Source organism: Grammomys surdaster, unplaced genomic scaffold (genome assembly GCF_004785775.1).
Source record: "Grammomys surdaster isolate TR1022 unplaced genomic scaffold, NIH_TR_1.0 126176, whole genome shotgun sequence".
Taxonomy (NCBI): Eukaryota; Metazoa; Chordata; class Mammalia; order Rodentia; family Muridae; genus Grammomys; species Grammomys surdaster.
This window is the reverse complement of record NW_021620983.1, coordinates 629,562-655,390: the sequence shown is the minus strand read 5'-3', so window position 1 is coordinate 655,390 and position 25,829 is coordinate 629,562. Positions and strand designations below refer to the sequence as shown.

At 42.8% G+C, this 25,829-nt stretch overlaps 2 protein-coding genes and 1 non-coding gene across 4 annotated transcripts; 2 read left to right on the top strand and 1 right to left on the bottom strand.

Moving 5' to 3' along the window:
* Positions 1 to 23,776, bottom strand: Sinhcaf (SIN3-HDAC complex associated factor). 2 transcript variants are annotated; one of them, XM_028757526.1, is made up of 6 exons: positions 23,598 to 23,776; positions 10,628 to 10,774; positions 7,758 to 7,857; positions 6,811 to 6,937; positions 4,482 to 4,632; positions 1 to 1,957 (listed from the first exon to the last, which is right to left on the bottom strand). In XM_028757526.1, exons 2-6 carry the CDS (start codon positions 10,753 to 10,755, stop codon positions 1,798 to 1,800), a joined length of 666 nt encoding a protein of 221 aa, XP_028613359.1. In that variant the 5' UTR covers positions 10,756 to 10,774; positions 23,598 to 23,776; the 3' UTR covers positions 1 to 1,797. The 2 variants fall into 2 exon arrangements, with proteins under 2 accessions (XP_028613359.1, XP_028613360.1); XM_028757527.1 differs by lacking the exon at positions 23,598 to 23,776 and adding an exon at positions 23,358 to 23,414.
* On the top strand, positions 9,427 to 9,562 carry LOC114612649. The gene has a single exon (XR_003710065.1). It is a non-coding gene; the product is annotated as a small nucleolar RNA SNORA42/SNORA80 family (small nucleolar RNA).
* On the top strand, positions 22,190 to 24,412 carry LOC114612565. Its single transcript, XM_028757525.1, has 2 exons — positions 22,190 to 23,726; positions 24,228 to 24,412. Exon 1 carries the CDS (start codon positions 22,202 to 22,204, stop codon positions 23,093 to 23,095), a length of 894 nt encoding a protein of 297 aa, XP_028613358.1. The 5' UTR covers positions 22,190 to 22,201; the 3' UTR covers positions 23,096 to 23,726; positions 24,228 to 24,412.
* The last annotated feature ends 1,417 nt before the right edge of the window (positions 24,413 to 25,829 follow it).

Sequence of the window (25,829 nt, the reverse complement as noted above, 5' to 3'; positions counted from 1 at the left end):
TTTTTTTCTAATAAGACTAAATTTATTCAATACCCTAGAGTAAAAGTTTTGATTATAAGTATCCAACAGTATAAAAAGTACAAAACAGATCTGTAGATTTCTAATATATTAATACAAAGTGCATGACTACATACAGTACACCCTACAGGCAGAGAGTGGAGGGGAGAAGGCTGTGGTTGAGGTCTAGTAATAAATAAATAAATACAGAAGTAGAGATGATCCATCAAAGTATATTCTACCACCAATACTGCAGCCAAAATGTACAAAAAAAAAAAAAATCCCATGTCAAAGTAACGCCGGAGAATGGTAATGGCTGGACTCTGTACTATACCAGGGATGTGGAGAAAGGACCCACTCATTGGGTAGTCTGTGTATGTGGTAGCTTGTACTAGGTAGGTTTTTCCCAAAAGGAAGAAATACATAATGTAAAACTATAGGATGCCACAAACTGGCCTCTCCTTGTTGTGAAACTCTAAAAGACTTTAAAAATCCAGTTTCTAAAATAATCACGAGGAACAGAATACTAAGGCAGCCACGGACACCTCCTCTACGAGGTCTCAAGTGGCACTACTGTTTTTCCTGAACTTTGAGAAGAGGCAATTAGACAACTTCAGTTGGGTTCCACTGAGAAGCCAACGGAATCATTGAGATCTAGAGGTGTGGTGCTCTATTCAGCTATCGTGTTGTTAAGAACACAACCCAACCAATCAACTTAGCCTCAACACACAACTCTTCTCTTCTAGTCAACTTTAAATAGTGGGAGGAAAACAATGAAACAACAAAACCCCAAACCCTAATAAGGTCTATGACAAGGCAAAGAACTACTCTATAGATAAAACCTCCACAAAGGTCAACTGAGGTAATCCAGAGCTAGAACTGAATCATGTGGACTTCAGTGAATCCCAGACAGTCGTGTTAACACCAATTATTTACATATTGTAAGCCCTCTAAGAAACGTGTCCCAAGCAGCATCAACTGTGCCCCATGCATCCCCAGGACTTACACATTCTGATTAAGTAGTTTCTAACCACATGTGTTCTCTACTTTGTGGTGATGCTTTGGTACTATCCCTATAGGACCTTGCCCATTCTAGAGGCAGGCCTTCTCCAGAAGATCTGGTTCTGTTTTACAAGATCGACATAGTCTTTTATCAATATGAAGATAAAGGGAGGCGACACGGTGCTACTTGTATGTTCAGAAATTGCTTCCTCCTTCAAGCTATTTGCAGAAAGCTCAGTCTGTCCTGCTTAATAATCAGTAGTACAGGTCTGAATCATCAGAACCTTGGCAACGCCTTAGCATTTAAAAATTTTTAACTACCTTCTAGGGGCAGGTCATGCTACTGAGTTATGACAAATTATCATGAGGGAAAACAAGTGTAGCCAGCCATTTAAAAATGCCCCAACCACTGCCTCTCCACAGAAAGACTAAACTACATATGGTTTATCACACAACAAATCCCATCTCTGTCCCCTGAAACTCCCCTAATTCCATTCATTAGAGGGAATTAAAAAAAAAAAAAAGACTTAAAGAGCACTTTACAGCAGCATTCAGCTTTCCTATGAAATACTCAGCATTTTAAATATTATGTACACTTCTTTTTCTTGCAGTTAAGCTAGAGACTGGCTTCAGAGTTTGCTGGATGAAGGGTAAAGACAGTAACCCATTAAAAACTATTCTAGAAAATGTCTTTTGGCAGAATAGCAGGTATCCAAGTTAAAAATAGGAAGGTCAGTTTGTTTTGTCGTCTTTTCAAAGTTTAAACCACTCTTTGTTCCCTTCTAAAACGAACCTCAGTCACCACTCCTGAGTGGAGATGGGCAGAGGTGCCGGCCCCTGCTCCTCGGGCTTCTCAGCAGCAGCTTTCTTACTGCTGCAGCAAGGCTTGAAGAGATGAGTGTCAATGAGGACTTCCCCAAAACGGCCCTTATAGATGATTCCACAACATATTTTCTGTCTACAAGAAAAAAATAAAATGGAGAATTAGATATTTTACAAACATGCATTTTCTGAAGTTGGTTCCCCTCTTCATGTAGGATCCAACTCAAGTAGTCAAGCTTGGCGGTGGGCCTCCTTTATCCACCGAGACATCTCTGCAGCCCCACAGCTTCTCCTGAAGCACTTTTTGGTTAGATCTTGTTCATCAATCCCACTCTTGAGTCTCTCCACTCCTTTTTCCTTTCGATTTCCTTTATGCTCACTTTTAGGATTTCCGTATTTTATCGATCTTACATACTCATCAGATTATTTATAAAAAATAATCCTGCTTATCCCGCCTCTACTTACGAAAAGCAGTAGCCATTCATCCACACATCTTGATGTGGTGTGCGTGTGTGCGTGTGTGTGTATGTGTATACACACATACACCAGAGCTCAACAATAGCAGTCTTCCTCATTGCTCCGTGGCTTATTTGTTTGACGCAGCATCTCACCAATTTGGCTAGACTTGCTGGACATAGCAAAGGTCTGGGATCCTATCTCTGCATTCTCCCTGCTGAGACCAAGGATGAGCCTCAAGCCCAGTTATGTCCCAAGTTATACTTTTATTTTCATTTATACTGGTTGGTTTCTATTACTTTATTCTGGTGGATGTAATTTTCCTGTCTCTTTAAATTTTTTTTTACAGATTTATTTTTATGTGTGTGAGTACACTGTAGCTGTCTTCAGACACACCAGAAGAGGGTATCAGATACCATTATAGACGGTTGTGAGCCACTATGTGGGTGTTGGGAATTGAACTCAGGACCTTTGGAAGAGCAGTCAGTGCTCTTAACCACTGAGCCATCTCTCCAGGCCCATCTCTTTAATTTTTAAACTTTATCTTGTATAGACTATACTTTACTGCTTGCTAGAGTACTAAGTGGTCTTTCAATAGCAAGCTTTGAGTGTTGTAACTGAAACTATTAATACTATAACCACTAATTAATTTGGGTTCTATTTCTGTTTGGGCAAAGCTAGGTATAGACTAAACCTAAGTCCTTAGACATATTTACTACTAAGCCTATGCTCAGCCCTGTTCTAATATATTACTTCATTTTCTCCGTTCCACGGTTTTTTGTCTTTAACTTTCCTGTTTCGCCATCCTTTATATGGTTAACTTATACTAATTCAGCTACTGGCTTTCATTACTCTTGCCCTCTATCTTTTATTTTTAATATATCTTTGTGTGTATAAAGGTGGTCACTGAGGGCAAAGGATACCAAAAGTTATAGGCAGTTCTGTAAGCTGCCAGACAAGGATGCTAGGAGCTGAATTCAGGTCCTCTCTAAGAGCACCAACTGCTCTTAACTGAAACATGCTCTCAATCACCAAGCAAACTCATTGGCTCCTCTTTATTTTAAACTTCCATAATTACTTTGGGGGGGGGGGGGGCGCGTGTAGGGTGGTATCTTCAACACAGGCTTTTCTGAGTAGCTTTGGATGCTGAAACTGAAACTCCTCTATAAGGCTAGGATAGCCTTATACAACAGAGATCAACCTACCTCTGCCTCACAAGTGTTGGGATTAAAGGGCACCACGTCTGGCTCAGAACTAGTATCTCTTGGCCAACTGAAAACATGCATACTGTTTTCTGGCTTGCTTTATGCATGTTTCTTCTTCTTCTTCTTCTTTTTTTTTTTTAAAAAAAAAAAGATTTTATTTATATGAGTACACTGTAACTGTCTCAGACACACCAGAAGAGGGCATCGGATCCCATTACAGATAGTTGTGAGCCACGATATGGTTGCTGGGAATTGACCTCTGGAAGAGCAGTCAGTGCTCTCTTAACCACTGAGCCATCTCTTCGGCCCTTTATGCATGTTTCTAAAGATTTGACTTTCTTAGTTTTTCCTGTGAAAGTAGTATATTGTCTGTACCTCCTGTACTGTTTTTCACCTTAAAGTTCTCAGCACATCTACAGAAAACATCTTATCTGTTCTCTGCGTTTTAGGAAGTCTAATTTTTCCTTTGGAACTATTTCTCTTTTAAAATTGTCTCTTTTTAGTCTTGGCCACTTATCCACTTCGTATCTGGTCCAAGTGTTCCCCATTACTATGAGAGCTGTCACTGCCAACCTGACATAATCTAGAACTGAGGTGGGAAAGAAAACAGTCTAGGATCTGTCACCCACAGTGGGCTGAGCACAGGTACACATGGGTTCACACATGTTCCCTGACAATGATGTGATATAGCTGCTTCTCTCAGGCTTCTATTGCTGTGACTCTCCCAAGATGATGGATACTGTACCCTTAAACTGTGAGTCTAAATAAACCCTTTCTCCCCAAGTATTTTATCACAGCAAGCAGAAAGAAAACCAAGGCATCATCAGAACAGCTAGTCTACTTCATCAACATAAATTTAAATACCCCAATGGTATTTCTAACATTGATTTTTAACAGAAGGAACATGCAATCTGTCTGAACTGCTAGACACATAGAAAACACTGTAACTGGTGGCTGAGTAGGCTGATGACTATAAACAGATTTCTCTTTTGTTTTTACCTTTTCCAGTAGGTCAGATCTAAGAAGGAAAAAACTGGAGTTCTATTAGAGCTGGAAGCCATTTCTGTATCTGAGCCCTCATCTGACTGGTTACTGTAGCATGGAGACTGGGCTGGAGAGGCACTTGAGGTGGTGCTGTGAGCATCAGAATCTGTATTAAAAACAGAAGACATTTCAGCTTCATCATGCCAACACCAAAGTACAGGTGCTGCCCTACATCTCTAGAAGGGAAAAAAAAGCTTGAAGCTACAATAGCATATTTTTACAGCATGTTTGATAAGCCAGAAATTAAAGCAGGTACAGACAGAGCTATGTAGAGACCTGATGTCAAAACACAAGCAAGCAAACAATAAACAAATAAAAATAAATGCCAGAAGCTAAGTCTTTTGATTGCTGGACGCTATGCTATATATAGACTATAAGGATTACAAGTACCACTTAAATTTCCCATCTACCCAGGGCATGGATAGAACAGGGCAACAATTATTAGATATTTACAAAACACCAAAGCCTAGTAAGTTTTGTGTGTGTGCATGCACCTTTGACGACCACAGTTATCCAGTGCCCTGGAGCAGGAGTTAGAGACAGCTATAAGCTATCAGAGAAGGGTGCTTTTCTGGACACCCAGCTTTGGTCCTCTGGAAGAGCAGTTGCCTGCTGAGCCATCTCCTCAGCCATATGAAAACACTTTTCTCAAGTGCTTACAAGGGCAGGAAGTACAGTTTAGTGGTGATGTGGTTCCCTGGCACACACACAAAATTCTAGCATTATAAGGAAAATAAAAGCTTACAAATCTAAGTATCTCACAGATGCCTCTTAATAAATGCTTACATAAGTAAAACACCTAAACTGAAGTATTACTTGTGCCATTTGTATGTCAATTCATGTTAATACATGGTATTCAATTTCCTAAAAATAAAGTCTTCAAGAGCATGGAACCTTAAAGGAGTAAACCTAACACCTAACAGGATACTTAAATCTCCCAATTACACCAGCAGAAAACTCGCATGTGAGGGAAGCTCAGGATCCTAAGTGGTTATAGTTTTTTTGAACCATTGGAAATTTCAGTGTGTACTACTTTTTCTACATTTAAAAACAGAAATATCCTTAAATTTAATCTAAGACCTTGCAACACTAAGATCTAATTACATACGGTGAAGAACTGAAACTGTAATCACTGAGGATCAGTTAGGCACAAAGGCAGACGGGCAAAAAGCAAAACCTCAGGCTTCTCGGAATCAGGACCTCCAAAGTTCCTAGCAATTTATCTTTATTGTAGTATAACTCACTAAATGCATAAAAAGAGACAACAACCTGGCCGTTCCACCTACTGTGAACAACTACATACTTAATATGAAATACTTCTATGTTTAACCCAGCAGTTCTACCTCAGGGTGAAACAAGTATTATATAGTGATAAGAGGCTGCTTCCCTCCTTCTCAAAGTCCAAAGTCTAAACTGAATATATAGACAAGCACAGCAACTCTACCAATCTATATGAGTTTGACTTTCACATTCTATCCCCGACACAAACATATGTGTCTTACACCAGAAAGGTCAGAAGCTACTTTTCTCCATGTGAGTTATAATTTCTAAAGTTCCTTTCCAGAAGAAGGTAACTTTCTGGTTGCATGCTATATCCAATTTGCTGCACTCTCCTGGACTTAATTCCCTTGTGTATAAAGGAATTAAGCAGGGCACAGTCTAAAGACACAGCCTTAGTATGACTTGAAATAGTAGCTACCTACTTTAACTACTTTGTGTGTGTGTGGGGGGGGGGGGGGTAAGTCGGTAGGTAGGTAGGTGGGGGGGATAGGTAATGAATGAATGAATGAGAGTATGTTGGGTTTTGTCCACATACTTGTTCACCCATATGTGAAAGCCAGACTCTACTGAGGCAGGGTCTCTCACTGAACCTAGTGCTCAGTGCCAGCCACCTTGTCTCTGGCTCATCAGTACTGTGGTCACAGGCAGACATGTCTGCCTAGTTTTTTTTGTTGTTGCTGTGTGTGTGTGTGTGTGTGTGTGTGTGTGTGTGTGTACATTCTATAGTGCACATGTATTAGTCAGAGGATAACTTATGTGAATGGTTCTCCCCTTCTAGTATGTTGGTCCTGGGGATCAGAACTCTGGTTGTCAGGGCCGACAGCCAGGGCTGGTTCTTTTCCGGATGAACTATTTGCAGATCCAAGTCAATAGTGCCTTCCAAAGGCTAAGACTCCAGAACAAAGGGGGGGGGGGCACTACCTCAGTACTTAGTAGACTATAAGCAGAAAATGGATTCACCCAGCTCCAGACAAAAATAAAACACTAGAAACAGCAAACTCACTGTGGCGTTTAAATTCCTTCTGCAGTTTACTGATCTGGTTGCTTTTCATCCTGTTTCCAGATAGAGTTTTCACTTTCTTTGGTTTCAGTGTTGTCTTTAGACTGGGGCCTGCTCTTGCATCTACCACCTGGAAGAAAATACTGAATATTTAATACCACTTAGGCCCATGTTTACCTGAGAACCAGTTTTATACTCAAGAGTGTGAGGGCTCATGCATATCTCTACCTGTTACAGGACATAAAAAAGAATAAGCACTACTTATGGCCATTCTGTATGCTAATCCCTAAACTTTACCAACTAATGGAAGCTTTTTCTCTCCCTTGTCTGGCATGGTGTGGTTCTACTTCTTAGGCCTTCTTCAATGTAAAAAGACTGCCATGCCCAGCACCAGGTAGTTCACGAATGCCTCCAACTTCAGCTCCAAGGGATCCCATAGTCCCCTCTGGTTCACTCACACAGGTGGAATATACAGAGAGGTAGATATAATTTTACAAAGTGAAAACAGGTCTAAAAACACGTATTATGAAAATTCTAGTGACATGAGCAAAAAGGCCAACAAAATCCACATCTACACTGCTGACCTGATCACAGCTTAAATATAGAACAGCACCATCTAGCTTTGTCTTTTATAGGCACCATCTCATTCAGGGCCTAGAGTAGCTCTATGGATAGCCAAGAGCTTTGTAACCTGCCAGAAGCCTACAGCTAGCAAGTAGTAAACACAAAATGCAAACAAGACTAAATCTGTGTCATGAGTTCAAAGCACCATGCCACTCTCGAAGGTGAAGAGGATCCATGCCTAAATCAGAATTATTGGTTTAGGAAATGCCATGGCAGGCTAGTGGCTTTCTTTATTCTTTTAGCTTTTTCTAAAAGCTAAAATTTCTTAAGTTGGGGGTGGTAATGTTAACGTTGTTTTAGTAGAAATAGAAAAAAGATGAACTAACATGATTCCAGTTTTTTTTTGATCCTGCTGGCAACTTCTTCCATCTTTTCACAAGCAGCACACAGGCGTTGCAGATGTCTCCTGAGCGAGTCTCATGCAACCTGTCAGGAAATCAACACATCATCATGCTTTTCACTCTCGAGGACTCTGTGTGGAGACTTCTCTTGGAGAGAGACACATCCATTTGTAGTTCATAAATGCAACGATCCTAACACATCCTCTCCATTGTTTCTCTAGTACATGTCAGATATAACATTAATGCTCCAGTAGGGATCCTATACCTATGTATAAAGGAGCAGCACTAAGTGGACTCAGTGGCATCTTAAAAGAACTTTAAAAAAAAAAAAAAAAACTATGTATTTTTTTTGGTTTTAGACAGGACTTCTCTATGCACTCCTGGCTGTCCTGAAACTCAATTTGTAGACTGATCTGGCCTCATAGACATCTGCCTGTCTCTGCCTCCAGGGTGTTGGGATTAAAGGCATGCACCATCATGCCTGGTCCCTTAGAGGGTTCTTTTTTTGGGGGAGGGGGTGGGGGGTGGAGGCGAGCGAGAAAGTAAGAGAAAGCGTGAGCATGAGCAAGCCTATGCAATTGAAGTTAGGAATGGAGGGAAGGAACAGGAAGGACAGAATTGATCAAACATACAAAGACATGAAAATTGTCAATTAAAAAAAATTAGCTTAAAGAGACCCAGTCAATCAAATCAATGTATTCCAATTAAAATATCTTTAAGCCAGGTGTAGTGGTGCATACCATCTTTAATTCCAGCACTTGGAAGGAGGCAGGGACAGATGAATCTGAGTTCAAAGCCAGCCTGGTCTGTACAGTGAGTTCTTGAACAGTCAAAGCTGCATAGTGAGAGCCTGCCTTTAAAAAGGGAGTGGGGCGGGGGAGGGGGTGGCTAGAGAGATGAGACTACTCAGCAGTTACTTAGGAGCACTGACTGCTCTTCCAGGACCCAAGTTCAATTTCCAGCACCCACAAGGCAGTTCACAACTATCTGTAACTCCAGTTCCAGGGGACACCCTCACACAGACATGCATACAGGTAAAAACCAACGTACATAAAATAAAAGTATTTTTAAAATTAGATTTATTTAATTTTTATGTATATCGGTGTGTGTGTCATAGAGAACAGAGGGAGTAGGATCTCCTCAAACTGGAATTATAGACCATGTAGGTGCTGGGAACTCAACCAGGGTCCCTGGAAATGTAACAAGTGTTCCTAATTGTTGAGCCATTTCTCCAACCCAAGTGTTCTACATACACATATACATATACATATATATATAACATATATATACATATATGTATATGTATGTGTATATAATATACTTATATAAGTGTTGAGAGGGAGGAACAGGAGAATCTCTAGAAGCTCACAGGTCAAAGCAGCCTCACCCAAGAAGCAGGGAATATATAGATAATCACCTCTAAGCCAAGGATCGACACTCAAGGTTGCTCCAACCCCAACATGAATACCATAGCACATACAAATATTCAAATGTGCACATGCACCAGACAGTAGTGAGACATAATTTTAATCCCAGCACTTGAGACAGAGGCAGGTGAATTTCTGAATTTGAGGCCAGCATGGTCTACAGAGAGCGTTCCAGGGCAGCCAGGATTATACAGAGAAATCCTGTCTTGAAAAAAACAAACATGCATGCATGGATTTGGATTTATGGCAGGCTCGTCCGCCTGAGCCTCTCATAGTGTCCCATGCTAGAACAAACTGTGGCTCCTAACCATTGCCTGGCCTCCATGCCTGTGAGCTGCTGGCACTGAAGTGGGTCACACAGTGGAAAACAAAAAAACAAACAAACAAAAAACAAAATCAATCAAAACAAGAAAAAAAGGTACATACGCACTCAAACAATCAATCAAACATCAATGTCTGTCTCATGCAAGTGCATGTGTACACATGTACAAATCCCTCTCAAACATACTATCTTTTACTATGAAAAATGGTTCAATATTAAATATTTTATTCAGGTGTCTATTGGAAAGTTAACATGCCCTCGTAACTTTCAGGGCAGAATATTAAGTATACTACTACCATCTTCTTCAACAAGTTAAACTGTAACTCTACTGTTGTCAAAGACAATGCAGAAAGAACACAGGGACAACTGCTGGTCAAAGAATAAGGATACATTTTAAAAATACACCTATAAATCTAGAGTTAAGAAGGGTTTGTCCAACTGAAACCATAAAGGCCTTCACAGGCAGAGTATAAACTGTCAGTACTGACTCACTTTAAGAACATGAATCCTGCTGGGCAGCAGTGGTGCATGCCTTTAATCCCAGCACTTGGGAGGCAGAGGCAGGTGGATCTCTGAGTTCGAGGCCAGCCTGGTCTACAGAGTGAGTTCCAGGACAGCCAGGACTACACAGAGAAAACCCTGTCTCAAAACAAAAAAAAAAAAAAAAAAAAAAAATAAAAAAAAAAAGAGTTTAAAAAAAAAAAAGAAAGAGTTTAAAAAAAAAAAAGAAAGAGTTGGAAAAAAAAAAAAGAACATGAATCCTCACCAGGTATTAGAAAACTAGTGATTTTAATTATTAGCACACTGTGCCCATTCCTTTGCATGGAAATATTCCCACATTTTTAAAAACTATTTTCCCCTTAAGAATGGAACATAACGGGCGGGAGAGATGGCTCAGTGGTTAAGAGCACTGACTGCTCTTCCAGAGGCCCTGAGTTCAATTCCCAGCAACCACATGGTGGCTCACAACCATCTGTAATGGGATCCGATGCCCTCTTCTGGTGTATCCAAGAGAGTGACAGTGTACTCACATACATAAAATAAATAAATCTTTAAAAAAAAAAAAAAAAAAAAAAAAAAAAAGAATGGAACATAACTAATCTTACCCAAAACAGCTCTGGAAGTCCTTTTCATAACGCTTACTGTCCGTGAACCGAGAGCTGGAGGACTTGGCTCTGCATATACAGCAGCCCTCTATACTTCGGTACATCTTTGGCTTGTGAAAACCAAACATCTTTTCTTCTGGTTGAAAGCTGTAAAGACAAGGAGGATTGAGGGCAATAAGAAACCATGCAAGGACTTTTTTCTGATCCAGTACAGGGAATTTTATAAAAATAAAAAAAATTAAAAAAAAAAAGTCAAACAACTAGAGAAGGTACCCCAGATCTACTTACTACTCCATATAGTACCAGGGCCAGTATGCAGAATATACAGAAAAGTGCTGTGTTAGGAGGCATCTACTATCTCCTTCACTTCTTACTGCAAATATTCTAAAAAGGGGATAGCATTATCAACTAACTATATGGCTACCTGTGGCACCTATTAGCATATATAAGACGTTCTGGGCTCCAGGGCTCCCTCAGTATCACAAATACCTATATATACTTTTCAAACTGCATCCTAGTCTTTCTCATTTCCCCTTTTCCCTCAACTCCCTCAAGTGCTTCCTTCCCTCCAGCTGCTCATCCTTCTTACAATCCAGCTACTGTCACTGTGCTGTGCTCTCTATCTCTGGTTATTCTCCCTTCTCTCTCAAGAGAGCCCTGGCCATATGCAGTCTACTGTTCTCTCTCTGCTCTGGACTCTCTGAGATGCCTCTGGCTGTTCCTGCTCTCATTTCTGTAATAAAAACCATTAACCATATGAGGAACAGTCGTGTTGGCAGTTTCTCACAGACCCCACACGCCATTAAGAATGAATGTAAAATTTTAGTTACAACAATATTGGTATTTTGTGTCTTTGAGTTAATGCAGTTTCTTGCTAGGAAAATGTGTGCATTCACCATGACCACTTTGTCCCCAGGACACAAGAAGCTACATATACTTCACTAGGGTGCTCTACGGAAGGGGTGGTGGTGCTCTTTTTTCTATAGAGTCACATTCAGCTGAAACGAAGTTATGAAAGACACAGAAATCTAAGCTTAGCCAGGCGGTGGTGGCGCACGCCTTTAATCCCAGCACTTGGGAGACAGACAGGTGGATTTCTGAGATCGAGGCCAGACTGGTCTACAGAGTGAGTTCCAGGACAGCCAGAACTACACAGAGAAACCCTGTCTCGAAAAACCAAAAAAAAAAAAAAGAAAGAAATCTAAGCTTAGAGTTTAGAATGCTGTCTATACACCGCTGAGTGAAAATTAATCCTCTGATCAAAATCCTCTATGGAAATCTACTAAGAAAAGAAGAAACTGTCTTTAGGTTGGGGACCACTGAGATGCACGGCTAAGGTCAACTTCTTGATTTGGATCTCAGGGGACATGAAAGACACAGTGAGTGCCTGTAAGCCCAGCACTAGGGCAGTTGAGGCAGGAGGAATGCTGTGACTTCAACTTGGTCTGCCATGTGAGACAATTAAAAAAGGTTGGGTGGAGGGACAAAAAAAGATGGTAACTTAAACTCCAATGGACCAACCAGACAGAGACTGTGTGGACTAAACTACTAATTATCACAAAGGCATCATACAAAGCAAGGAACAATTTCTTTTGTATATATAGTGCTGGAATTATAATCACAGAACCATCCTTATGTTGTTTTAGAAATAAATGGTGGGGGGGGGGCGGGGAGACTGACACCCAGAGGGAGGGTCTTCTCAAAAGAGAAGTGGAAAGGGGGGTGGGGGAGAACTTTCATGAGGGGGTACTGGAAGGAGATGAAGAGCTAACACTGGGTTGTAAAGAGAATATTTAAAAAGAAAGAAAGAAAGAAAGAAAGAAAGAAAGAAAGAAAGAAAGAAAGAAAGAAAGAAAGATGTGAGCAGCAAAGCTTCCTTTCTACCACTAGATTATCTTTGCTTGAACCCAGTGTTGTTCAGTGAACCATAGAAAGGTACAATTAAAGAGGTTCAGAAGTAATCTCTTTTCAGAGGCATGTGTATCATTTTTGGAGACTGAACAAAGTCTGAAAACACTGACTTAGAAAAAAAAATTTCTTCCTCCTGAGTGCTAGGATTAAAGGTATGCAAAAAATGAATGAGTAAGATCAGTAACACACTTTAATTATTAAGTCTAAACTAACAGCTACCTGTAAAATCAGTTAAGACAGAAAAAGCAAAGTAGCTGGATTATTAGATACTATAAGAAAAATGAGAACATAGCTCTACGTAATACAAAAAACTAAATGAGACTTAACAAAAATAAGATTTTCTTAAACTGAACTCACAGAAAAACTATCAAGAAATGTCCTTGCAAGCAAATGGTCATGCCACTTTAGCTACACAGTATCAAGTGACAGACTCAAGAAAGTAGACAATGTAGTACTTGAATGTGTATATTTCTGTTTCTTCTCTAAACACCCTGGCCACCAAGGTCAAAAGTCTGCAGTTCCTCTTACAATCATCAATAGCACTAGGAAATTTCAGCCTCCTCCTGAGCAAGGACAAAGGAAGTATACACAGCAAAGCAATCTCTAAATCCTACCCTCACTCTCCTTCCTTCCTTTCGGAAAAAAACACCATGTCAAAACTACAGGGCACTCAGACTATCTCTCTAAGCTGTGAAACAAGCCTTCAAGACTGGATCTGAGGAGAAGCCAGCTGGTCCATTTACCACACTGACAAGCTGTGAAGAAATGTTATGGTCACTCACTGCTTGACAGTGAAACTTTTTTTTTTTAATTTTTATTTTTTAATTAAACCTACAAGCTGGGCTAGAGAGATGGCTCAGTGGTTAGTTAAGAGCACTGGCTGCTCTTCCAGAGGTCCCGAGGTTCAATTCCCAGCAGTCACACAGTGGCTCACAACCATCTGTAATGAGATCCGATGCCTTCTTCTGGTGTGTCTGAAGACAGCAACAGGGTACTCATAATAAAATAAATAAATCTGTTTTTAAAAAAATAATACCAAACCAAGTCATTGTCAATCAGTAACTTTCTTGGTGAGGACAAACACAAAAGTAACCCACCAGCCCCTGTCAAGTGGCTTTAACAATCCACCATGGTTCTGTGGCCTGGCTTTTTCTTGAACAAGGGATGAGTGGGAGCAGAGACCCAGGGTCCAACCTCTTCTAGACAGTGCTATGAGAAATGAAGCACTACTCAAAGAGCATGTAGGAAGTTTCTTATTGGACGAACTTAATCCTATTAAAGCCCCTTCTGAGCTCTTCCCTGCCCTTAAGAACCTGGGAACCTGCAGCAAACACATTTTGTTTACAGCGACCCAGTTAAGTGCTGATTTTTATTTAACCATTTTGAGGTTTAAGGAACCCTGAGATTAACTGAGAATATTTTCATAAAACCTTGGTCAGTTATGTTCAAAATCTCTAGAGTAAACTCACAGACACAGCAGAACTCCTCCCCCCACCCCAATCACATTACATCTGAGAAGATGGTGGGTGGGTCTGGCAACCTGGTGGCAGTCCTTTCCAAGTCCTACATTTGTGAAACAGTTAAGTGGTTCCTGTGGAACTGTCTCACTTGCTCAAATAGCTTAGTCAGCTAGCTATGCATCTCATCTGTACTGGCAAGCATCCTTATCACACCATTCTACACCAGATGCAACCACCTGCTTCTGACTGTGCTTAAGTCAGATGCAGCTCACAGCAGAGAAGACCCCACACAATCTCATTTGTATGTATGTGTTTGAGGGACTTAGAAACAAAGTAAAAAATCTGAAAGGACTTAAAATATTGATTGAAATTTCAATTTCTTTTCTAAAGGAATGGATAGTGGTGGTGATGACAAACTGAGTATCTAAACCCACAGAACTATATATATGCATAGCCAAGAGTAAATTTTGACGCACACATTGCATCTCAAAATCATAAATGCATGTAGACCAGAAACCACAAGCTATGATTTCTCAATTTATTATCCACAATAAACAGTTAATATGTAATAACGTATCCATTCAATATACACAATCCTTCCTTTAACTTCTTTGTATAAATATTGTATTCACATTGATAAAGCTATTTTGTTGCAAAGTGAAGAGCTGGTAAAATTATAGAGGATGAATGGCTATAAACACTATGCTCTATTAATAAAATCAAAGATACTATTAGAACAGCAAAAGACGTGAGCTAATCTCCCATATGAAAGATTAAGGACTGAGTTGGAGTAATGGTTCAGGATTATTACTCTTGTTCTTAAAGCATCCACATGGGTGGGTTCATAACCTCCTATAATTTCTGCTCCAGAGTATACAAAACTCTCTGGCCTCCACTACACATTCATGCACATAGCACCCCCACCACCCTCTTTACTCCTCCAAGCCCTAGAACAGCCCAAGAAGCAGACAGGGATTTCAATCAAAAACAGAGAAGAACTAGCACCGTCTCCCACTCCAGCCACAGGCAGAATTAAGAAATCTAGTAAAAAGCTATTCCTTGCAGCTGACATGGTGACCCTCTTCCATTCCTACTTAAATATTTGAATTCCCTGCCTATAGCTACAATGAAGTGTTATGATGGAGCCTGTTGCACATTGGTTTTGTTGTTGTTGTCGTTGCTTTTTGGTTTTTCGAGACAGGGTTTCTCTGTGTAGTCCCGGCTGTCCTGGAACTCACTCTGTAGACCAGGCTGGCCTCGAACTCGGAAATCCGCCTGTCTCTGCCTCCCAAGTGCTGGGATTAAAGGTGTGCACCATCACTGCCCAGCTCATTGCTTTTAAGAAGTCATAAAATTAAGTAAATATTAAATAAATAGAAAATAGTGGTATCCTCTAGAGAATGCAAACATAAAGTTGACTTTTGCTTTATTCTATCCCACAGGCTAGTATCACACCACACCCCAGTAACCGTTATTATCACACCTTCATTCACCTCAAGGATCCTAAAAAGCAGAGCTTGAATAAATAATTTCTTAAAATCAAAAGAGATGGACCTGTTAGACAATCCACTCCACTGCAGATACTACAGAATAGACAGAATGAGGACACCTTTATAAAGCACCAAACAAAGTACGCAGCTACGGACAAAAGGAACCAAGAAAAATCCAAAACCAACTTTGAAGTAAAGACAGAAAAGGAAAACAGTAAAGTCATCATGAAAACCCACTGGTATGGGAATCCCCAAGTTACTGCAATTGGTAATGGCAGCATTTGAATCAACTGTGAGCAGCTATCTTTAACCACCTGTGCTCACAGGACCCAGCAAACAAAGTGTAACTAGAGTAACACTCTCCACAAAGGGTCAACAGAAGAAGCTTCGTATTTCTCCCACTGCCAGGCCACTTGGCTGCAGAACTCAATAAAAGCCACTGATCAGGAGAGCAAGAGACAAATAGGGTATTACTGTTTCCTCCCCTCGCTTAGACACCTGCCTACTTCCTGCATTAAAGCTTCCAAATTGACCTGGATACTTTTAAAGCAATGAATTTTAATTTGCCTGGAGGCTGAGTAGAAGTAGACCCCTCTTGTTTGCCAAGAGCTCCAAACATATATCCTATCTCTGAGAAACCATATACCGAAGCATTTTTTTAAACTATGGCTGCATTTGGCAAAGCCTAAAACTTACCTTACAAAGAAAGGGATCCAAACTCATAAACAAATCTACTGAGATAGCAAGGGTTAAAAATTAAATCACAAGCCCAGGTCTCTGAAGTTTAGGTGGAAAAAAAAAAAAAAAAAAAAGCTCTTAGGGAGGCTGGAGAGATGGTTCAGTGGTCAAGAGCACTTACTGCTCTTCCTGAGGAAGGCTTCCACAGATACTTAATTTATGCATACCCAAATGCATAAACACACTTAGACATAATTAAAAATAAACCTTCTTGAAAAAAAGAGAATTGCTTCTAGTCAAGCATGGTGGCACGCATGTGCTTTAATCCCAGCCCTCAGAGGCAGAAGCAGGTGGATCTCTGTGAGTCCGAGGCATCCTAATCTACAGAGCAAGTTCCTGGACAACCAGGGTTATACAACCAGAGAAAACTGCCGAAACAACACAGGAACAAACAACAAAAAAATGCTTCTGATTGTATTAGCCCTTCAATTAACATTAAAGTGAAATTTCACTTCTTGACAACGACGCTAAAAAACAAGTATATGAAAATACCAGGATACATTTTTCCCTTGGATCTGCACATAACTGAAATATAAAGTTTTCTATTCCTAGAATATATCTTGGGTATTCAACTGAGTGTTTTCTTCAGAAGAAAGCAGGAATGACAGACAGATATACACATGACCCAAATCTCAGGTTCATTCCTAATCTTTATGTCATCTTAAAATAGGGCTAGATCCCAACTCTTGCATATTACACACCAACACAAGGCTAGCATTCAGCAGGAATTCAGCACTGATAGCTGTTTTTTTGTGGTGGTAAGGATGGTCCAGGACTGCATCCGCTATGCTGTACTCCTAACTCAACTGACAGTTTTGTTTTAATGCCAGCTCCAGCCACTCTCCCTCAACATTATTTTGCCATTAGTTTGGACTAGTCCACTCTCAGGAAATTCTCAAATGCCCTTGACTAGATTCAATCTTTTCCTTTTGTGACTACCAACCATTCTAATCTTTAAATGCCCCCAAACTGATGATATTGTCCCTCCAAACCTGTTCTTCACTGTCTAGCTTCCTTAGTTATGATCCACAGCCACGGACAAAAATCTGAAAAATTAACTGATTACTTCTCGTTCTGCCCATGGCCCTCCACCAAATCTCAAAGGTTCATAGATATTCTGCTGCTTTATTTACTTTTCTGTTCATCTTAGAGACTGATCTCCTGTCAGGATGGACTTGCTTATCTTCTACAACTCAAATATTAATCATCTTTCCAGGGTACCAATTCTGGCTGCAGGCTTAGCTCTGAACTCCTTGGCAATGAATTCAAAGCTTTTCAGAATCTAGTCCTGCCTACCAGCTGCTCCCACCTTGTAATACTGGTATTCCAAGAGGGCCAAATCAGATTTGACAACTAGCCACTCTAGGACTCAGGCTGATATTCTGTCTGAGACGGCTTCCTTTCCATCCTTCACCAGGAAGTTTACTCATAAAACTTTTCCATGTCTTCATTCTTTTAAAATCCACCTAAATTTTATTCATGTGTAAGAGGATCTACATGTGTGCATATATTCATTTATGTGAGTACCAGTGGAGGTCAGAAAGGATAATTGGTTTCCTATGGAGCTGGAGTTACTTACAGGCAGCAGTGACATGTGTTGAGATCTGAACTTGGTTGGGTCCTCTGAAATTGCAAGTACATGCACTTAACTTTGAGCTACCTCTCCAAGCCCCTCACCATTACAATTTTATTGTTTTGTTTAGTTGGTTGTTGATGATAAGATTTCTGTGTAGCCCTGGCTGCCCTGGAACTCACTTTGAAGACCAGGCTGTCTTTAAACTCAGAATCACCTGACTCTGCCCCCCTAGTGTTGGGATTAACACCATCAATCAGCTCAGTTTTGTTTTGAGCCAGTCACATGTCCCAGAACTCACCATATAACTGAAGATGACCTCAAATCCTTGATTCTCCCGCCTACATCTCCCAGTATGGGATTACAAAACTGTGCCACAACTCTTTCATACTTTTATTAAAATGCCTAGCAAATAAGATCTCACTTATTGCTTAACCCTGGTGGGCCAAGTAGTGGTAGCACACACCTTTTTCTTTCTTTTAAAGATTTATTTTATGTATGTGAATGCACTGTCAATCTCTTCAGACACAGCAGAAAAGGGCATCAGATCCCATTACAGAGGTTGTAAGCCTCCTCATGGTGCTGGGAATTGAACTCAGGACCTCTGAAAGAGCAGAGAATAAACTGGAGTCCTAAAGAGCAGCCATCAGTCATCTCTCCAGCCCCGACACATCTTTAATCCCAGCACTCAGAAGACAGAGGCATATGGATCTCTGAGTTCAAGGCCAGCCTGGTCTACAGAATGAGTTCCAGGCCAGCCAGGACTACACAGAGAAACCCTGTCTCTGGGAAAAAAAAAAAAAAAAAAAGGAAGCAATTAAGGAGAAATAAGCCTACTTCAATCCAGCATTCACTAGCATTAACCAGATAAAAATGTCAAACCCAATCAAACTTTTAATAGATGGAAACAAAATACACAACTAGAAATGAAATATTTTAGCTCAGGTTTCAACTTTTGTACTACAACAAAATAAATCTGTAACAGCAACTATCTGTGACCTTTGCATTCCTGGTGGAGAAAGAAAGCCTTCTCACCTTAGAAACAAATGTCTTTCTTTTTGGACTAGATTTTTAGATTACCCCTACAATACTAGAATTCTTAAGTTGCAGAAACAATTTGAAAGGCAGAAAGAAAACAAATTTGAGAATCAAATGACATCAAGAATTTCCTACTTAAACCTGCAAAAGTGCAGGGACCCCAGTGTGGCACTGTGGAGAAATCAGGAACAAAGTAGTGACATTTACTCTGTCTTCACTGGACTTTTTGGTGTAAACCAGTTGAATCAGATCTGGAATGACAAACAGAAGTTGAGGGCAGTGTCTTCCCAGAACTGGTTTCTGATGGTGGGGGAAGGGGCCACACACCCACTCTTTTCATTCAGCATTTACTGTTTCTCTGAGCAAAGCAACTGACCCAAGCCTCAGTGTTATCTTCTGTAAGATGTCCATTTCTCAACCCTGAGCACAGCAGCCTGTTACGGCCCACACTTCAGTCATTTTCAACCCTGTGAAGTAGGTATTACTGCCATTATCAGAGTGAAAAACTGAACAAAGTAAATCAAAAGAATTGCAGCTTCCCATCGTAAGGCATTCTTTTCTTTTGAGACGGGTCTCCCTAAGAAGCCCTGGCTGACTCAAACTCAGATAACCTGCTTGTGTGCAGGCCTGAGTACCGGGATTAAAGCTTTTACAAGTGCAACAACACCCAGGCCCTGGCCCCCAGCATTCTGAACAATTAAGCTAGGGCTTGAGAAATGTGTTACCTTTCTTCCCATTTACTCAGTCTTATCATCTCCGGAGGAGGGGAAAATTATTTTCTTTTTAATGAATTGTTTTTAGGTGCCGGGGAGATGGCTCAAACGTTAAAAAGATTTTATTTTAATTATGTGTATGTATGTCAATGTAAGTGTGTGCACAAGTGCCCAAAGAGGCCAGGAGAGGGTGTTTGGTCTTCTGGAGCTTACAGGTAGTTGTGGGGATCCCATATAAAGTTACAGGTGGTTGCAGACCACCTGGCATGGGTGCTGGGATCCCATATCAAGTCTTTTGGAAGAGCAGCAAGCAAACTCAAAGGACGTATTTCTAAAGTAACTAGCTATGGGTTTTGCATGGGAAACTAATTGTCCTCAAAGCATTGTCCTCAAAGCAGTCTTAGGAAGTTGGCTCAAGATTTTTTTGCATCGAGGCTGGAGGAAGGGCTCGGCAGTTAAGACTGATGGCTGCTCTTCAGGACCCCAGTTCTATTCCCAGCACCCACATGGCAGCTCACAACTGTCTGTAACTCCAGTTCCAGGGGATCTGGCAACCTCACACAGACATACATACATACAGGCAAAATGCTAACACACATAATCTTTTTAAAAAAGAAAACAAAAAAAGATTTCCCCATTTAAAAGTTTATTTTAGCTGGCTAGCAGTGACACAGGCCTTTAATCCCAGCACTTGGAAGGCAAAGGCAGGTGGATCTGAGTTCAAGACCAGTCTGGTCTAGAGAGTGAGTTGGACAGACAAGGCTACACATGGAACCCCTGTCTTGGGGAGGGGGTGGTATTTTATAGCTGTGGAGGCAGGACAATGGTACAACACTTATCTAACAGGGGTTGAAAACAAGCAAGTTTTGAGGGTGGGTATTTAAAACAGGGCTGGCAAGATAAAGGCTGACCACCTACCTAGATTTGATCCCTAAATTCATGTGGTTGAGAGATCCAACTCCCCCAACAGTCACCTGACCTCATATATGAAGATATACATACACAGATGTTCTTTAAAATCTCCAACTACCCACAAAAACAACAGAAGGCAGTGAAGACCTTGCCTTCCTTTTTCTCTTAACTCATTCAAGTCTCTTACAAACATCTTTTGATTATAACAGAATCACTTAGTTCTACATGATGGACTTTCCTAGGAAGCTGAAGCCTTGCAGTAAGTAGTCTAAGAAAAATACTTAAAAACAAAACAATGTTTACAAAGCACCTCATGTTTTTTTCACATGTCCCAGGAGTCACCTGAAGGAAAGCCAAGGTTGTAATATTCAAGGTTTTTAATTTTCTTGACATACTCTCTATTCACTTCAAAGAATGCACCCCCCCCAAACGGGCAGCCTTTCAGTATGTGTTACTTGGTCAACCAAAAGGCGTGTGTTTCTCTAACAACAAAACAAACAAGGGCGAAAAACTGAATTTCAATTTTTATGGTGCAAGAGGGCAAAGCATCTAGAATATTATTTCCCAGTGAAGGCCACATCTAGTTGAAAACAAGCTAACTGAAACACACAGGAGAAATCGTGAAAGACGAAACAGATACGGTGTTGCTGGCTGGATGTCTAGACTGCAAGCAAACCCCAAATACCAAAGAAGCATCCATGTGTCAAACCAGCGTAATTTTTGAGCTATGCCTGGAGCCACATACCAAAAATTTAGCTTGAAAAAAAGTGTAAGGGGGTAACTGGAAGGTCAGCCCCAGTTCCCAGGAATTGTGAAACTAGCAAGGGCTCCCTAGCAGAGTGATACTCTGGCAAATTCTCCCAGCATCCTTTATCTCGAATGGCCTACTCCCCAATGCTGTTTCTCAAGGCCACCTGAGATTTATCTGAGTCCTGCATACTTTAAGGTCAAAACACAAAACATCCTCCAAATCATCCTTTGAATACTTGAAACTCGTTTAGGCTTTGCCCGGACTCAAAAACGAACCCCAAACTTTCGCGTTCAGTTTTGCAGCACAAAAAAAAAAAATCATTAAAATTATTTTCAAGTCTGGCAAACTTCAGTTCAAAAGCAGGTGTTTTCCACACACTGCTAGAAACAAGTTTTATGTCCATCTCTTACTAAAAGACGGCAAAAGTTGCCTGAACCTTCCTTAGAAAACATGAAGACTAAGAGCCAGCCTACTTGGAACGAACTCCTAACATGGAAGGGGGTGGGGGGTACGATACACGTCTGGCTCCACAGTCATTCTTCACCTGCAGTAAGGAAAGGTGAGAAGAAAATAATAAAAAACAAGAGGCGGACTGGGGTGCTAGTTACCAGAACTGCACCGTCTTCCAAAGCCGCCCAGCCCAACCTGCCCTGCGCCTCGCCAGTCTCCCCACGTGTAAACACACAAAGGCAGCACGCACCCCCTAGTTCCTCAGTCCCCACTTCCAAGAGGAGCGACAGTCGGCGCCCCAAAACTTCCTCGTGTGTAGTCGGAGGTCCTGGGGTAGGGCGCAGAGCGCCACTCCTCGAGGGAGCCCAGCGCTCCAGGGTCCCCGGGCACCACGCGCCACCCGCCGCCCTCACCTGCGCTGGAACAACGGCTCGCGCCCCGCCGGCGCCGCCCGAAGGCCGCGCCTCTGCTCCCGGGCCGCTCCGCACGCTCGGCCTGACGTAATTCAAACATGGCAACAGTTCCACTTCAAAGGCGGATGCACGGACCTCCCAGACGCGGCCTCCCGTGCCTCGGAGCCCCGGCCACGCGTGCGCCCCGCCGAGCAGCGCCCCGTCGCGCCGCATCGGTGACCCGCAGGCCGTGGAGCTCCCACGGACACAGCCTCGCCGCGCCGCCGCTGAAGTTTCCGAGAGGACCTGAGGGACAAAAGCCGCCCCGCGCCCCGCCCGGCCCGCGCCGCTCGGGCACACGCGGCCCTTTGTTGTCCGGCGGCATAGGCGACGTCGGGGCGACCGGGACCCTCGTCCGGGGACCCACGCGAGCTAGGGTGTCTTCAGCCGCTGGCCCCTGGGGCCAAACTTTTGCGGAGTCCCGGATGAGAAACGCCCGGAGGTCCCCGCCGCCGCGCGTATGCTGCGAGTTGGCGACTTTCGCTGTGCTTTGGAAACTGGCAAGACGCCATCACCAGGAAATCACATTGTCCTGCTCCCGACAGCCCCGACGGCGACCGCAGCCCGCGACTCACTCCGAGCCGGACACTCGGATGCAGCACGGTCGCGGCCCTAAGCACGTGGCTTGTCAGGTGAAGCACACACACAAAAAGAAAAAAAATAAAGAGTTGGGCGCCTCACGCAGCGGACCGCGCCGCAGCTTTCATCCGCACGGCTTGGTTCCTCCGGACACGGCTACCCCTCCCGTGTCGCCAGCACCCACGCTACAGGTGACCAGACGGACGGCGAACTTTGGGCTGCAGAGACCACTCGACACCGACCGAGTGCAAAGACCGCGTGCTGCGCGCTCATTGTCGCAGCCGCGTCCCTACGGACTTCTCCAACAACGCCACGCCGCGTGCGTCGCGCAACCCCGGCGCTGGCCCTCACAGGCTGCTTTCAGCCTGTGTGGCCGCCGGCTCCAGGCAGTGGCAAGTTAAGTTTCCGAGCTCCGGCTTTGTTGTTCATCCGCGTGCAAACCAGCGCGAGCGCCGCGAGAGCGCAACACGCGGGTGCACGCGGCGCCCGAGCCCCCGGCCGGAGCCCACACGGGATCTGCGACCCGGACTCTACTCTCCGGGTCGGCAGGGAACACTACGACTGAGAAAAGTCATTGTCACCTTCAGCGTGGATGCAAGTCCGCCGCTGCTCGTTCGTTTCCACGCTGCACTCACTTTCCCCACACCCTGACTTTCGGTTTACCTCAAATATCCTCCCCAATTAAGAAGCGCATCTCCAACACCTCAGTACAAAAGAATCTGGAGTCCGGAGAGCACGAGGACAGCGCTCCCCGCAATGCCATCTCCAAGACAAAACTTCCTGTGTGTTTGTGTATAGGAAGGACGGAGGAGGCGGGGGAGGTAAAAGGAGGAAAGAAAAAAATCTCAGAAAGCAAAACCTCGGAGACAGTTTTGCACCGGTGTCCGGACTAGAATCACTCACCTTCCACGCGCAGCAGCGTCCCCACGATGCAAACTGCACCAGGCCAACCCCTTGCAAGCACTCCCTCCGCCAGCGCCGACTCCAGAAAGATTGTCTCCAGCAGTTCTTCAGTTGCTACCGCGGACGGAGGTATAGATTCCGCTTTCCCTCTGCGCAGGCGCGGCTCCCGGGACCAAATTCTCTTGAATCGAGCTGATTTGCATACGGGCGCGTGCGCGCCGCGGGCTGGGCGGGGAGAGGGCAGGGCGTCCGCGCGCGTTCCCGCGGCCTCTATTGTCCTTTTAAGGGGAGAAGCACCGAGGCGCGGGAAACGCGGCGGCCCGCAGGGACGGGGGCGGGGCCTGCCTACTACGCAACGTCACGTAAACAAACGCCCCGGGGTAGGAGGCGACCTGGGGGCGTGGCAGGACGCGAAAGGTGTAAAGGTGAGGGTTGTCCTCACCCAACAGCACCCCTTTGGACGCTACTGAACTTGGAAAGTTCTGGAAGCTGCTTTTGCAGCATTTGCGCACCTATGCCCAGTTTCTGGCTTGAGGTGCCAAAGTTGTCGCGGAGGCACCCACTTCGTTATACTTGTCCCCACCTTTCCTAAATTCTGTTTGAAGCTGAGCTTTACATTTTGTCTTTTAGGGCCTGGCTGGATGAGACTGCTCAACTGGTACTTTCAAGCCTGACCACCTGAAGGCGAGAACCGACTTCTGCAAATTGACTCCACACACCACGTGCACACACACAAAATTTCAATTCTCCCAACAGAGGTTTCGTTTTTTGTGGTTTTAATGAGTCGTTTAATAAAGTCCCATTTTGACATGGTCCATTCACTAATTCCCCCTTGTCCCTCACAAACATGACCCAACCCATAACTGGGTTGTTTTCCTTTGCTCACTTGGACTGAAGTTTTCAGGCTTCTGCGAATTTCACGGTGGTAATTATCGTGGGAATGGTGCCACTTTCTGAAAACACACAAATCCTCCAGCCGTCAAGAGCTCCTCTGCCCAGAAAAACCACTTGGGAGAAAGTGGAAGCAAAATATACACCATTCCTTGTGGAATATACGATAATCTAACATCTAAATGTTTTCAAAGAAAGTTTAAAAGGGAGGCGATTATAGAAGAAAGGGAGTAATCTAGAGAAAACAAAGAAAAGGGAGGTTCCGGAGAATGAGGAGGGAGGAAGAAGGAGGAAGACCCTGAAGTAACTTTTTAGATGAAAAAGTAAGAAATGAAAATATAATTGTGATACTCCTTAAGCCCAGCAACCCATAACACCTGGTTCAGTGATCTGGGAGGACAGGTAGGAAAAAGGATGCTTTGGTTTCGGGTTTTTTTCCCCCCCAGAACTTGATACTGGTCCCTTGCTGCAAAGTGTGGACATCAACTGTAATAAAACTGACAAGATTCACTGCTTTTGCTTTAGGGCCAACTATGCAGATTCAAACAAATATTTCTGAAATGCTAATTTAATTCAATAGCCAATTCCTAAAACACAGTTCAAACTTGTGAAGACCTCACTTTTTAAAAGTTCTGTAATTCCTGTAAAGGAGGAGAATAAATAAACCTGACAACTCTCACTAAAATACTTTTTTTTTTTGGGGGGGGGGGGTTATGAGACAGGGTTTCTCTGTATAGCCCTGGCTGTCCTGGAACTCACTCTGTAGACCAGGCTGGCCTCGAACTCTCGAACTCAGAAATCCACTTGCCTCTCCCTCCTAAGTGCTGGGATTAAAAGCGTGTGCCACCACCGCCCGGCTTAAAATATTATTCTTAAAGGCAAAGTTTTTTCTCTTATGTTTGTATTCGGGCACCTAAAACAATGCCCATCACACATTGGATTCTTAATAACTGCTTGTAAAATATACTTGAGTTTTTAAAAATTTATTATAGGTTTATTTCAAGTTAAAATACCTTACAGTTTTTACATTTGACCTAAAAGGAGTTTGGGGAGTTATAGTGAACTTTAATTGCCATCTTTGTTCTTAGGTAATAAAATCTTACAGCTATAAGAATTGTTTCCAGCCTGACTGTGATGGTGTACATCTTTAACCCCTACACTTTGGATGCAGTCACAGGCAGATCTCTATGAGTTCCAGGCAAGCCTGATCTACAGAGTGAGTTCCAGCACAGCCAAGGCTACCCTGTCTTGAAAAACACAAAAGCAAAACTTTCCAAACTTTCATTGACAACAGCACTAAGCATACATTTCTACTTTATGTTTCACTGTGTGTGTCTGTGT

What these genes read in the sequence shown, in the direction of transcription:
- Sinhcaf (XM_028757526.1), bottom strand. Translation starts at nt 10,755, where the DNA reads ATGTTTGGTTTTCACAAGCCAAAGATGTACCGAAGTATAGAGGGCTGC. An exon ending in CAAAAAAAAACTGGAATCAT is followed by an intron (nt 6,938 to 7,757) that starts GTTAGTTCATCT and finishes ATTTTCTTCCAG; the next exon opens with GTGGTAGATGCAAGAGCAGG. An exon ending in GAAGGAATTTAAACGCCACA is followed by an intron (nt 4,633 to 6,810) that starts GTGAGTTTGCTG and finishes TTTTTAATACAG; the next exon opens with ATTCTGATGCTCACAGCACC.
- LOC114612565 (XM_028757525.1), top strand. Translation starts at nt 22,202, where the DNA reads ATGCACGGACCTCCCAGACGCGGCCTCCCGTGCCTCGGAGCCCCGGCC.